This window comes from Sciurus carolinensis, chromosome 3, assembly GCF_902686445.1.
Source record: "Sciurus carolinensis chromosome 3, mSciCar1.2, whole genome shotgun sequence".
Classification (NCBI taxonomy): Eukaryota; Metazoa; Chordata; class Mammalia; order Rodentia; family Sciuridae; genus Sciurus; species Sciurus carolinensis.
Genome location: NC_062215.1, coordinates 160,200,795 through 160,216,555, shown reverse-complemented (window position 1 = coordinate 160,216,555; position 15,761 = coordinate 160,200,795). Strand labels below are relative to the sequence as shown.

Here is a 15,761-nt window from a genome sequence, read left to right as displayed (position 1 = left end):
ACATTAAATGCTTTTAAAGACTTGTCCACTATCTGGGTGAATTTAATCAAGAAAAAGTGTTAAATACTTCCTTTAATGGTAGTTATACTTTTACATTAAAGCATGTTTTATATTTCAAGGCACAAATGTTGCACCTTTTAAAATTCATGTTTAGATAATTATAATGAATTTCTTTTTTGTTTGTTTGTTTGTTTTGGTGTGTATAATGAATTTCTAACAGTAAGTTTTAAGTTTTGAATTTGTGGATAAGACATTTTATTTGGGCATGTATTGAAATGATAATTAAAAATATAATTAACACATTCTTTATCTTCAACATTCCTACATCATTTCACAAAAACAAAAAACAAAATTTGTACCTCTCTGAGTTCGTCTGTGTATTTAAGAAATGACATAATTTAGTATGCACTTTACTAATGAACCACAGGTAAAAATTAAAACAGGTATATATAGCACTTCTTTATATTTCTAATTCTTATTGCTCAACAGCATTTTAGATTGATTCTTGTTAATGTATATTATTCTGAAGTTCATCCTTTTCTTCTTTACTCAAAACAAAAAGCAAATTGACATAATAACCCCCCAAAAATTGAAATAGAACCATCACAGGAAAGTTCAGCCTTCATATGAAAACCACTTTAAACTATCTTAATTGGATGCTTTATGTGTGACAGTTACCTACACGCTCCTAAAAAATCTAAATGTCAATGATTAAAAACTCAATCTCTGAGGAAGATGAGAAGACTCAGTACCATTTTAAATGTACACCTCATTGTTGGCTTATTAATCCTAAAGTTCTGAGTTACTTCTAGCAATAGAAAACTAGGACTCACTTCTGACATCTTAGAGAGTAAGTCACTCTCAGCAGCACTCCCTAGGCATCTCTAGAGGTAAGAAATTAATTTTTTTTTTATCCTTGGCAAAGTCAGAGCTTGTCTAATTTATGTGGCACGGACAACCAGTGACACTTTCTTCTAATTTAGGCTTCACAGAAATAAGAGCTTCTACTGTCCCATTCAGTGCTGTATTCTCTTCAGGGATATAATGTGACCCACAGTGCATACATGTTGAACAAATAGATAATCAGTTTTGAAGATAGAAAGAGAATTCAGTACTTATATGGTGAAATCTAGTAAATAATAAATATGGGGAAAATGAGTTGCGATGAATGCTTTAGAGGGTGAAAGTCCCCTAGAAGCATGCTTTTGCAGGGTTCATTCTAGGTTTCTGGGTGGCCGAAGTTCAGATCAGGTGATAATCATTCCATGTTGCTTGAATGAGGATGGTCTGGTCCATTTTTACCCAGATCCCATGTCACCAAATTCTGTTCATTCAGAAAAGTTAGAATTTTTCACAAACTCAGGTCAGACAATGTGAGTTATATTATTTAAAATTTCTATGGAAATTGTATTTTCCAGTGCTTTAGGGAAACAAATTTACCTTTGTTATCCAAATAGAATGGAGGAGGAAAAGTTTATTTTGGGCTCATGGTTTCAGAGGGTCAGTATGTGGTCAGTCAACTCCGTTGCTCTGGGCCTGAGATGAGGCAGAACATCATGGCAGAAAGGTGTGGTAGAGGAAAACTGCTCCACTCATGGCAGCCAGGAAAGAGAGAGAGAGGAGAGAGGAGAGAGAGAGAGAGGAGAGAGGAGAGAGAGCGAGAAACACTAAGGACAACATACCGCTAGACCATGCGCCTAGGGATCAACTTCCTGTAGCCATGTCCCACCTGCCTATAGTTATCACCCAATATTACTTTCAATTATTAATTCATCAGTAGATTAATCCACTGATGAGGTTACAGTTCTCATAGCCTAATCATTTCACCTCTAAACTTTCCTTCATTGCTTAACACATGAGCTTTTGGGGCATATTAAAGATCCAAACCAGAACACAATGAGTGTTCATTTATCTGCATACATATAAAATTAAATCTTAAACATAAATAAAATGTGATTTTTGTCTTTTATCTCATGTTGACTCTGACTATATCTCATTTTATTTCAACATATATTAGTGAAGAAATGTTTTAAACCCTTTCAGTCATTAGTGTTAAGGTAGATGATGTTTCATATATTAACCAGATTATTTTTCATATGGATGGAAAAGGGGAGTTGTATATTTTATATTTAAAATACTTGTTTTGATTGGTAATAACAGAGCAAAGAATATGTCACATTTCTGTGCTGAGGAGATAGCTCAGTTGGTAGAGTGCTTGCCTCATAAGCATAAGGCCCTAGGTTCAATTCCTAGCACTGCAAATAGTAATAATAATAATAATAATAATAATAATAAGTCATGTTTTTGAATATATTTATTCACTCAAGTTGAAATATCTTTAGTTTCATTTATGTTCACCCAAATTATTTCTAACATTCAGTCTATTTGGTATATGAGATAAACAGAAATGTGCCTTATTTAGCACAAATTAGAAATTATATATTTTATGAAAGATTATTTATATGTAAAGGTTAATAATTTTAAAATACTTATGATATCTATCTCTTTTATTTACAAATCAAAAGTTGTGAGTGAAAGAACATTCACATCAAGTTTACTACAGTGGACCCTTGCTTGAGCCACTTTACACAAACACACAAAGATTCATTGATTACGAGGGAACTTCCCAATCTTTAAATCATAGTAGTACTTACTAAATAAAATATAAACTTTAGCCTTGATATATTTTTCCCCATTCAATAATACTTATTAACTATGTACTGTCTGAGGGAGAAATGAAAGTGAAAAAATACATGCTATGCTCTCTTTTTGTATTCTGTGCTTATTCAATGTATTTATGCTCAATAATATTTAGATATCACTTCAAGCCTCTAAAGGAAAACTACTTACTTTATAAATAAAAATCCAAAAAGATGTAATAGTTGATTTATTAACCTGGTAGAACAGGATAAATTAATCACAAGAGGTCAATTTAAGTATCTTATCATTTCTTATGATGTAACATAATTATGTTTCAAGCATTAATTTAGCAGTCTGTTAATATATACCTTGGGTGCCTTTTCTAGTATAAGAAGGCAAACTGGAGATCTTCACAATACAAGACAGATATTAATGTACCAATAATCCATGCCCTTGAGTCTTAATGCTTCTTACATTATTATGTTTTAAAACCATTAATATTGTACAATATGTCCTTCTTTGCTAGCATAGCCAACTTTGCAAATGAATCATAAAGAACTTGAAATATATTAATGGAATGTTTTATATCATAGATACTAAACCCTGATTTGTATTACTTTTCTAATAAAGAAATGTTGTTTTGTAATAAAGAAATTTCTCTTATTTGGAGTTCAATTTGGTGCATTATTTGCCCAAAAGAAAGTAATATTACATATCATTAACAAAAGATAACTGACTGCTCTAGAATCTTAATATCCCATGTTTTCTTTTTCTAACTTTAATTGATTTCTTTACCTGTAACCTTATGTTATTGTCATCTCATTCAGTCTAGGAGTTTTGATTGGTCAAAGAATTACTAAGCTAAGAAAGAGGTGATGCTAGTGGTCAGAAAGGAACATTCGATTCTTTTCAATAGAAATGTTATATGAACAATGAGAAGGCATTCCTCACTCTACAGCTCTTTCTGAAATGTGAGCTGATGCATCCTGCTGGAAAAACCTTTTATAAAGCTTATGATGATGTTCTAATATGAAGAGAATGAGCCTTTTGCCTTTCAGGCATCTCAAAAGGTAACAGGTCATTTGTTCCTTTCTTTCTCTCACAAAACACACAATACCTTAGAAATTCCTCTTGGCTTTATCTTGCAAATCTATCCAGAATACAAATAATGTTCACTACTTCACAGGTCCTGTCATGGCTCAGACCTTCCTTATCGTTTGCTTGGATTTTTGCAATAGTCTTCAAGTCAGTCTTCTTGCTTTTATCAGTTTTTATCCTTTATTCCTCCTCTACCACAGTTTAATATTAAAAGAGTAACCAGAATCATATTGTTAAAGTGTAAAACATATTGAGACTTTCTGCTCAAAACCATACAGCATGTTTCCATTTCACTGAGATTTGAAATGGGATGCATGGTCCTTTGTTATATGCACATACTCATCTGCTCTTTAACAACCTCCTTGCTGTTCCCCAGTCATATGAGCCCTGCTGTGACCATAGAAAAGCTCAGAAGAGTTTAGAATATTCTCCTGAAGATATCTGCTTGGTGTGTTACCTCACTTCATTTATGTTATACAAGTGTCAACTTTACAATAAAAATTTCTTAATCTTCCTGTTCAAAACCACAATCGTTTCCACTGCCCACCATTCTATTTAATCTTCCATGATTTATCTTTTTCTATAAAATATAGCATCTCTAATTACTATCTAAAATGTTATTTTTGTGTGTTTGACTTATTCTGTGCCTACCAATAGAATGCCATCTTTATTTGTCTATTTTGCTCACTGCTATAAGCTTAATGATTAGAATAATGCATAAATGAAATGCTCAATGCATATTTGTTGGGACTATAAGCAAATAAATAAACTTGCAAGGTCAACCACATGGAAGTCAATATATTTCATCAGCATAACTACAATGGTAACACTGATTCTCATCAGTAAATAGGGTCAATGCTATTATAAAATTGAAATTATTGGTGTTTTTAATAGTTTAAATGACTTAAATGAAATAATCATTATTGAATCAGTGTACTAATGATGAGGACACATATAGTCACATATTGTCTTAGAATTTACAACCATTCTTTCTTTATTTGTTCTTACTAGTTGTACATGACAATAGAACATATTTTGACATATTATACATATATGGAGTATAACTTCCCATTTTTCTGATTGTACATGATATGAAATTATATTGGTTGTGTATTCATGTATGCATATAGGAAAGTAATGTCTGTTTCATTCTATTTTTCCTATTCCCATTCCCCTCTCTTCCCTTCATTCCCCTTTCTCTAATCCAAAGTATTCCTATTCTGCTCTACTCACCCCCCTTATTGTGAATTAGCATCACATATCAGAGAGAATATTCAGCCTTTGGTTTTATTGGATTGGTTTATTTTGCTTAGCATGATATTCTCCAGATCCATCCATTTACCAGAAAATGCCATAATTTCATTCCTTTTTTATGGCTAAGTAATATTTCATTGTGTATATATACCACATTTCTTTATTCATTCATCTGTTGAAGGGTACCTATGCTGGTTTCAGAGTTTAGCTATTGTGTGTTGAGCTACCCTAACATTGATGTGTCTGTGTCACTGTAATATGCTGATTTTAAGTTCTGTGTATAAACCGAGGAGTGGGATAGCTGGGTCAAATGGTGATTCCATTCCAAGTTTTCTAAGGAATATCCATACTGTTTTCCATAGTGGTTGCACCAATTTGTAATCCCACCAGCAATGTATGAATGAACCTTTTCCCCCACATCTTTGCCAACATTTTGTTGTTTGTATTCTTGATAACTGACATTCTGACTGGAGTGAGATTGGAAATGGGTTGACATCTCAGTGTAGTCTTAATTTGCATTTCTTTAGCTGCTGAAACTGTACAACCATTCTTAATGGTGTTAACCTCCATACAAACAATCATTCTACTTGCTGCTGGCAAATAGGATTTCATAGGCTCCAAGAGACATTAAGTTTAGGAAGTAAGAAGGGATAAGCGAAGAAAAAGTAGACACAGTTAAACAGACATTTATTATCAGAACAAAATGTCTATTATTTTCCCATTCAAGTAATTTTGAGAACATTTCAGAACTTGCCTTGGTTGCCTTAGTAATATGTTCATGCAGGGAAAACATTTCACCTGAAAACCAGTCATGGAATCCTGTGTTGGATGAGGGGCTAAAGTGCTGCAACGAATTGACTGGAAACATAATGTCTTAAGCAGAATAGAAGTGTATGCCTTCATTGTTGAAGAGTTCAGAGAATTTTGTAGGCTAACTGGAGGTAGGGAATGGGGGCAGCATTACTTCAAGCAGTTGCTCTTTTTATTTTAAATAATTGGCTTCAAAGATTACTGTGACCACTGTCATTGTCATTGACATCCCATTCCACCACCAGTGGGAAAGAACATGCCTATCACTTTGATGATTCTTGGTACAGAACTTAGTTGACATTGCAACGCTTAACAGGAGGCTGAGAAGTATCACTTAGACAGATGGCAAGGTTGCAAACCAATGTGGACGAAGGACAAAGTAGATTCTAGTGAATGGCTAACAGTCTCTGCCATGGTCCTTTGCTCACCAAATATCTGTTCTATCCTTTCTTCCACATATAAAGCCTTCATTAGGTTCTTTTCTTCACCCCAAAAAGAAGACAACCCAAAGTCCCAGTCATTTGCTGCGTGATTCTGAGAGTCCACTATTTCTGGATGATACAATCTGCTCCTTTGGGTTCATAATTGCCACTTGTATTGTCTAACTAACAAAGTTTTCTGTTCCCCACAACTACCACCACAAACACAATGCATAATTGTGAGCAGAGACAGAATAAGTGCTGACTATCTTCAATACAGAAAATAGGAAAATGGGAAACACTAAAGCATCAGGGGTCCTAAGAGTGACATGACCCAGGAAAGGCATCATAAGGAGCGTTGCTATGGCACTGAGGACGATTCCTCAACTGGACCATAGCAAGCTCCCAAGAGACCCTTCTTTGCTCATTGTTTTTAGTGGCTTCTGCCTTTGTTCTGTGGCAGACTCTTGTCTGTTATCCTCTGTGGCCATACCATAGGTGGGTGCTGTGGTCTTTGCCCTCCTTATGAATTGTGTAACACTGCAAGCATTTCCTTTTGATGGCAAATTTGGGACACTGCAGAGTATTTTAAAGTTTGAAAATTCAGGGAGCAATCAAGAATATACTCACGGTTTCCTAGTCAATGCAATTCACTCAAAAACTTGGTAGGTTTCTATTTTCTTTCAGATAATGTGATGCAACAGAAATAACAACGTAAAGAAAATCTAGTTTTTAAGCATTCTTTACTTTCTCCACGTGATTTCAAGAGCTTCTGAAACAACACACTTGATATGAGGACACAGATCTACCATTCATCATTTGGGATCCAGATTTGTTGGATTTTGCATGTCTCTTATTCCCTTCATCCTGTACATGCCATGGAATTCTTGTCTGTGTAATATCTTGTTAAAGCAGCTGGGACAGCAATGCTAAGTAAAATTTTGGCTCTTTCCAACCCCTTTCCCTGAAGCTAAAAGCTAAGCAGGCATATGGTATGCTTTACAAATGCAGAGTGTCAGTATGATATAGCTGCTCAGCCAAATGCCCAGTTACCTTGGAAGAAAAGCAGTCAGGAATCTACCAGAATACGCGAAGTGATATTATAAACAGCAGATGCATTGCATATTCCATGATTGCTTCAAAAAATTGCTACATTGTTTAATTATTTATAATCTCATGGGCAGTGATTGAGTGTGAAAATTTTCTGTCATTGACACACCCCAACACTGTTAAATCATTTCACGAACACTTATTGATTAATGTTATGCACAAATGCCTAGAAACAGATTACTTTTTATAGTTGACTGAGATCTTTTCTGATTTCCTATCCATTTTTAACATTTTATAGATTTATGTCAGATAACATAGCACAATTGTATTACATTACTACAGTTTGATTTTGATGAGGTTAGGACAGGCACATTTAGAATACATTTTCATATGTACCTGAGGATTCACTCATCATTCATTTATGCAATTAAACCACCACCTTGTGCCAAGCACACTCTGCAGTGTGTGTGTGTTTTCAAGGATGCATGTGGACTGATGGGTGCATTAGTACTGATTTTTAAATAATATATTTGAAAGTTTAAATTACTGATCATTAACTAAAACTCACATGCATTTCTGTTTCAGAAGATCACCAAAGTGCCACTGTTAATTATTTGTAGAACTTCTGTAGAATGTGGACTGATCCAGACTAAGAGTATCATTAATGTTGCTCAGAGATTTTTATTAGCACTTCTTAAATATGGATCTTTATCTGGATTAACATTGATTAGCTTCACAGTGATCAACTTTTTGGTGAGAAACTAAATGGAACATGACATCAATTAATGGATATTCAAGACTAAGTCAGGGGTTCAAAGGGAAGGTTGGATGGTAACAGAAAAGAATATATTCTCAACTCATCCTTCTCTGGTGAACAGCAGCATATATACCACTATAAATCATTTTTCATTAGGAACTATGTGGCATTAAGACTATAGATTCTAGCAACACCTATCTTACCAAGTAAATAACCTCTTCCCTTAAGTCCTTAAGCCAGTTCAGACATTCTGTGAAATTTTAAAGCAAGACACTAGTTTGGTACATATCTAATGCAGTATTGATTCATGAGCAATTACAAATTAGAACTTGATGCTTTGATTGCAACTCTGAAAGATAGCCGCTACACAAATAATTTCTCTCTCATATGTCAATATTTATCCACTACTTTGGCCTCAAAATTAGTATAATTTTTGTCATTTATGATAAAGGTGAGCTCTTGACATTGATGGGAAATTTGAAATTTAAAGAATTTGGCATCAATCAGGAGCAGTTTTGATCTGTAACATCAATAACTAGCAGATGTCAATAGGAAGACATTATTTGAATATGGGGGTCATGGGAAAAGTTGTCAGGTCGAGGTGTTTGAAATCACTCAAAGTAGGGCTATGTCTACTGGGAATCGATTTTTTAACCATGCTTTGGTTTAAACATTCTAAATGGTTACGAGATCTGAAGGTATATTGTGTTTTAGAATGGACTATAGTCTTCTACTACAAACTTGGTCTAAATCTAAAATGACAAAAAATAAAATTAGATATCAGTGTTAAAATTCCAGTAGCCTATAATAATAAACCCATATGAAATCTGGTCACATAATATAGAAGCTAATACAATTAAGAATTACATATGATCAATTATTTCAGATAAAATGCTACCTATCTATGAATTAAAACATGTCTTAAGTTATCGCTCGCTGTTAGGAATAAGTTTTTTTTAAAAGCATCATTCAGAGTCATACTTTCTCAGTGTTCCAAATATTTAACTGTGGTTTTCAAACTAATGGATTATCCTATTTATCTACCTATGTTTGGATCCGCTGATGTAGAAGAGAACCTGCACTTATCATTTTAATAATAAGAACTTAACAGGATTATTAACTATGCCAAAAAATAACTAAATAACTAAAAAAAGGAAAAGAGAACATGGAGGTATGGTGAAGAAAGTAGCTTCAAGAAAGGTCTCCTAATCCTAGAACTGAGATAACAAAGGGAATAAGGTGGAACTATTAATATACTTTCAGGGGTAGGGGTGTGGCTCAGTGGTAGGGCATTTGCCTTGGGTATTTCCTACATTAATTCAAGAACTTTGAAGAGAGATTCTTCCAGGCTGAGACCTGGCCCTCTGAAGAGAAGATTGCTGCTTGCTGGTACGGATGTCCTCTGCTCAGAGTGAGGGTCTCAGAGAGCTGGGAACACTGAAGCTGAGATGGGACGCCTGCTTGCTCAGGCTGCTGTCATTGGTGATGCCATAGTGAGGCTGTTTGTGCAGGTATTGGAAGAAACCGAGCACCTGAATTCTACCCAAAACAGACTGCATTATGGAGGTGAAGAAGCTGGGGTGAGGCTCAGCGCAAGGGTGGGCCCACAAGAGGCCCATAGAGAGGACATAGGAAGAAACCAGTTCCTACAGCCCCTCCAGACTTGCAGTCTCCTACAAGCACCCCTACTGGCAAAGCCTAAGACGCAGCCGGCAAAGCAACAGTGTGGTATGCGGAGCCCAGGTACAATACACAACAGCAGAGAATAGAAGGATGAGTTTGGTGCCAAGACAAGGAGCTTACTAATGCCAGATGGCCTTAGGACATAATCTAATCTGCAGAGAACTCAGCATACTCTTTCATTGACTCCTCCCAGAAAAGATGTGGAGGATTCCTACTCGTCCTTGCTCCTTATGATGTCAATCATGTTGCAAGGAAGGATGGAAAAAGATTGTTCAAGGTACCTGTGATTCACAGACCCTAAATCAACAATCCCTGTTCTTAAAGAGACTCCATCTTTCTCTCACAAAATGAATACCATAGTATCTGGGACAATTTGGGACCTAAATTTTCAAGAATCTTTATCCTTATTTTGGAAACTGTGCATTGTTTCAACAATGAAAATGGTCAGATGTCTGAGAGATGATTTATAATCTCTTAGATACCTGTTTGTATATTTGCAGACCTAACAAAATGTAATAACCATTCACAATAATATGGGTGACATACATTTTGATACTTTAAACATAATGAATTTTTCTATCTTGAATTAAGATCAAAGCATAAAGCTTCTACATCCAGTATATCATAAAGAACTTTGCATACAATGAATTGCATTATTTCTTATAATTTGTCAATTGCCGAAAAGCATTTTATTAGGAAGAACATTACAATGTATCAAAATTAAGCATAAATCAAGTAATTATTTCTATCTTTTGAATGACTTAAACTAAGTTCAACAGTACAAAGAGAGAGCAAGCCTGAGAAAGGCAGAACTAAAATTCTAAGTCCTTTAAAAAAGTATTTGTTTCTATCCTATTTAAAATAAACAGGTTCCCAATGAAGCAATTCTAATCTTATTACACAAGCTTGATCTTGCTACCTACATTTAGAAATGAATTATTATAGCAACAAAGATTAATGGAGTTAGAAATGGATTTCACTAAGATTATTTAAGTAGCTCTCTATAATCTTATCAACTAACAGTTTCTTTTGATGTTTCCCAGTGGTAGCCTGGAAAGGAAAAAAAACAATTTTTCTTATGTATACATATCGACATACAGGGCTAATGTTTAAAGTATGCCTTACCTGTTAACGTCCCAGACTTTGCTGGTCGTGTCTAGTGAGGCAGAAGCCACAAAATTGCCACAGGTGTGCCAAGTGCAGGACCATACTGCATGACTGTGTCCTTCGAAGGTCAAAAGACAATCGCCTTTAAAGAAGTCCCATAATTTAACTGTAGTGTCACCACTGGAAGTAGCCAACTTGTTGCCACTGTATGCAAGAACATAAAAAGATAACTATTTCAACATAATTCATAATTAATTTTAAAAATGGGTTGGGTTCTATGAGTAATATGTGTGTGTGTGTACATATGTATATTAAAGTTATTTTTACTTTCAATGACATATCTAATTGACTGAATCTTATGATCTTATTTGGGTATACACATTAATTACTTAGATTAATTCAAGCTGATGAGTAAAACTGCTATTGTGCAGTTTTTATATTAATCTTAGAGCCTAGATTATTCTCAAATGATTCACTAAGTTAGTGTGTTTGTCACTATGCGTGAAATCAAGGTTATGTGTTAGGATCTGTGGATAATGCAACCACAGAACGATGAAAATTTAGACCTGATATATGATAATTTCAAAAACATACCACAATATGAAACAAGAAATCAACATTTCTTGCTTATGTTTGGATTAACTAAACTTCAAAAGTGGAGTTTAGATGATGGAGGAAGAAAGGAATGGGTTGGCTTTTAAGCTGGATCAGAGAGATGGAAGAATTTAATTGCTGGGTGTTTGAGAAAGAGTCACTGGATCTGCCATTAAGGTCATTATAAGATGTTTTGAAAAAAGGTGGCTTTCCAATAGTGGACACAAAAGCTTAAGATATGAGTGATGTCAATAATATGTGTAGAAGCACCCAGTTTTTTTAAAAATATATTTTTAGATGTTGATACACCGTTATTTATTCATTTACCTCACACTGGGGAAGCGCTCTACCACTGAGCCACGACCCCAGCCCAAGAAGCACCTAGGTTTTTTTTTTAGTAAAATGTCAGCTACAAGGACATATCCTTCTGCGTTTCATGCTCTTTGTGTGCATCTTTTCCTCACTGACTAGTAATAAGCTGTTTATTTGCACTCTTTCCCACGCTGTATTTTATGATGGACAATCACGTTTTTTTCTCTGTTTCTATAGCATCAAGCATCATAATTGACCAACTGAGATGCTCTGAAAATACTTCAGAATAAATAAGTATATGAATGGATGAATGCATGAAGTCACTCTATAGATGGAGAAGACAAAGTGTGTAGTATCTCTGAAAGAGAAATTGGCAAGTTTTGTTTGCTTGCTCATACGTTTGGTTACTTTTATGCTAAGAGGGAAACTAAAAATTTTTATTTGCACTGGAGAAACAGCTGCAACTGAAAGGGAGAGCTTGAAGGTGCTACAGAGGTGGTGGATTAGACTGTGAAGAGATTCTCATCAACGTTAGAAATCGACATCAATGTTTCACAGTAGCATAGTTGAAAAAATCACTATATAACATATTCTTTATCAATAGACAATGAAGTGTTCTTTGCAGCAATTGTTTATTTGTACGTATGTTGTGACATAGCATTTTGTTTTTAATATTGCATACCACACAATACTTGTGTCTAAAAAATTCAAGCAAATATAAAAAGAAAAAAATTATTTAAGTATATCATTCACTCAAACCTCTTTCTGATGGCTAGCATGGTATTATGGACCAAATCTTTGATCTCAGATAAGAATTACTGTAGTATATTTCTGCCTGTGACTAAAAAACTCTCTCATCTGACCTAAATGTACTTCTCTCTTAACTTTAAACCATGTGCCAGGAGAAGCAAAAATCATCACTGGAGTAATTGCAAATGGAACTAAGTAGTATTATTTCTTTATGAGTACCATAAACCAATACATAGTAAATAATAAGAAATACACTTTTATTTAAATAATAAATATAAACAATATTCATATGTTTTTAATATACTAAGATTATAGGACATGTGTATAAACTCAACTAAAGTCAAAATAAATAGAATGAATTTCCTGAATATTCTTTTGAAGTTTTTTACCTTTAAAAAGACATAGTTTGAAATTGGAAAAGTTGTATGTTTTGGGCTTTCGAGAAAATAAAGAACATCTCTGAAGACCAAGAGAGATTAGAGAAATAAAATGGTACACTAAAATTTAAAGGCAGGGCTTCTCTAGCTTCACACAACAGGAGAAACCAAAACCTCTAAAAGGGAAAAAGTAGATTCTACAGACTGAATGTGTATGTCCTTCATGTCAAAATCCTAATGCTAAAAACCTAATTCCCAATGTGATAGTATTTGGAGTTCTAGGCTCATGAGAAAGGAGACTCCATAGAAGAATTAGTATCCTTAAAAGAGTCTTGAACTCACTTTCTCCCTGCATTATGAGAACAGAGCAAGAGGAAGCCACATGCAAGCCTAGAAGACAGGCCTCACCAGAACCCAAGCCTGTTGATTTTGGCCTTACAGGCTCCATAACAAGGAAAAATAAATTTTTGTTGTATAAACCACTCATTCTAGAACATTCTGTTGGCAGCCTGAATTAGATATGAGATGGATCCAGGTTTTTAGTATTTAGTCTAAGACATTCCAATTGAGGCTCCTGACATTTCACAGACATAAGTTAATAAGATATAAACTCAAAAAAATGATCAAACACATAATGGGAAATAAAAAGTCATGACTGAGGGTGAGCTGATAAAATTAACAAAGACTAATAACCAAAGAGCTCTTGTTGTAACTTTCAGTACAAAATATAACATGACTATAAATAAAATGTAAAAAGAAATTACTGAAATAAAAATAAACAACAAAAGGATATAAGATAAATCAGCAAATATAAAAAATAGTTGATTTAGAAATGTAAAAATCTAAATATTGAAATTCAGAAGTCTATAGCTGGATTAAATAGGTGATTCAACACAGCAAAAGAAATTAAAGGAATTGGAAGATTAATCTGAAATTAAATATAAACTACCCAAAATAAAAATAGAACAGATCAACTCCTGAACCCAAGCCCGCCTATCCCCTAACAAACTAAGATGGTATTGTGATAGAATCCAATGACAGCATGACATTAGAAAAAGGAGTTTAGAATCTGCATAATTAAAATGATCCATGAAGCAAAAGATTAGAAAAGGGAGCAAATGCAGGCAATGCATGATCCACTCCAATGAACAGTTAAAAGAGCAAATGCAGGAAGCAAAAAAAAAACACTTCATTAAAGAGATAGAGATTCTGAAAAAACCAAAACAGAAATACTTGAAATGAAAGAAATGATAAACCAAATTAAAAACTCAATAGAAAGTATCACCAACAGAATAGAACTCGTGGAAGACAGAATCTCAGACGATGAAGATAAAATATTTAATCTTGAAAATAGTTGAACAAACTGAGAAGATGTTAAGAAATCATGAACAGAACCTCCAAGAATTATGGGATATCATGAAAATACCAAATTTAAGAATTATTGGGATTGAGGAAAGCACAGAGATACAAACCAATGGAATGAACAACCTGTTCAGATAAATAATATCAGAAAATTCCCAAAGCCTGAAAAATGAAATGGAAAATCATATACAAGAGACCTACAGAACACCAGGTGCACAAAATTATAACAGATCCACACTGAGACACATTATAATGAAAACACCTCACATACAAGATAAAGATAGGATTTTAAAGGCTGTGAGAGAAAATTGTCAGATTACTTATGAGGGGAAAATAATATGGATATCAGCAGATTTCTGAGTCCAGACCCTAAAAGCAAGAAGGGCCTAGAACAATATATTTCAAGTTCTGAAAGAATATGGATGCCAACCAAGAATCCTATACCCAGCAAAACTAACCTTCAGATTTGACAATGAAATAAAATCTTTCTACAATAAACAAAAGTTAAAAGAATTTACAAATAGAAAGTCTGTACTGCAGAACATTCTCAGCAAAATATTTTGTGAGGAGGAAATGAAAAACAACAGTACAAGTCAGCAAAGGGAGGGACTACCCTAAAGGAAAAGTCAATCAAAGGAGAAGCCAAGTCAAGTTAAAAACCAAAAATAAGCCCAAATGACCAGGAATACAAATCATATCACTATAATAATGCTAAATGTTAATGGCCTAAACTCAATAATCAAAAGACATAGACTGGCAGATCGGATTAAAAAGAAAGACCCAAAGATATGCTGCCATCAGGAGACTCATCTCATAGATAAAAGACATCCACAGACTAAAGGTGAAATGATGTGGAAAAACACACCATGCATAGGGATATGTAAAAAAGCAGAGGTCTCCATCGTCATATTAGAAAAAGTGAAACTTCAAACCTAAGTTAGTCAGAAGGGATAAAGAAGGACATTTCATACTGCTTAAGAGATGCATAAGGGGTTTCAAGATGGTGGACTAGAGGGTGGCTGTATTTCATGTTGCTCCAGGACTCAGGATTCAAAAGAGGAGATATTGAGATACTTGGGACCAACTCAAAACCGCCGGGTGAGTCTCTCCCATTGGGGAGGCATCTGGATGGGGCAGTAGTCCTGGAATGAAGGGAACTTTGTGAAGTAGAGTTGCCCAGCAAGACACCCCTCCCCCCACCGGAGCAGTGAACATGGACAACTGGGAGCATCGTAGAGGAGGCCGCTCAGCACAGCACTTGGTTTCGGAGCAACTCGCGGGGCTCCGGCGGCTGCCCAGAGGAAGAGCTGCGCAGCGAGCTGTTTGTACTCAGGGCAACCTCCTGAACAACAGGGCGGGGGGGCTGCCCTGAGTAGGAGGAGGTGAGCAGTGAGTTGCTTGGTCTGGAAGCGACCACACAGAACAACGGGTGGCTGCCTGGAGGAAGAGGCATGCGGCGGGTTGCTGGGGCTCAGAGCATCTGTATGAGGCTCCAGGTGGCTGCTCAGAGGAGGGGCCACATAGCCAGGTGATTAGGTGCAAAGCAAG

General features: G+C 35.1%; 1 protein-coding gene across 1 annotated transcript in view; it reads right to left on the bottom strand.

Moving 5' to 3' along the window:
• Positions 1–15,761, bottom strand: part of Spag16 (sperm associated antigen 16) — a 1,066,789-nt gene that overhangs the window by 432,683 nt on the left and 618,345 nt on the right. The window contains exon 12 of the mRNA XM_047546617.1: positions 10,837–11,022. Coding sequence (XP_047402573.1) covers positions 10,837–11,022 — 186 coding nt within the window. The remainder of the gene's footprint in view (positions 1–10,836; positions 11,023–15,761) is intronic.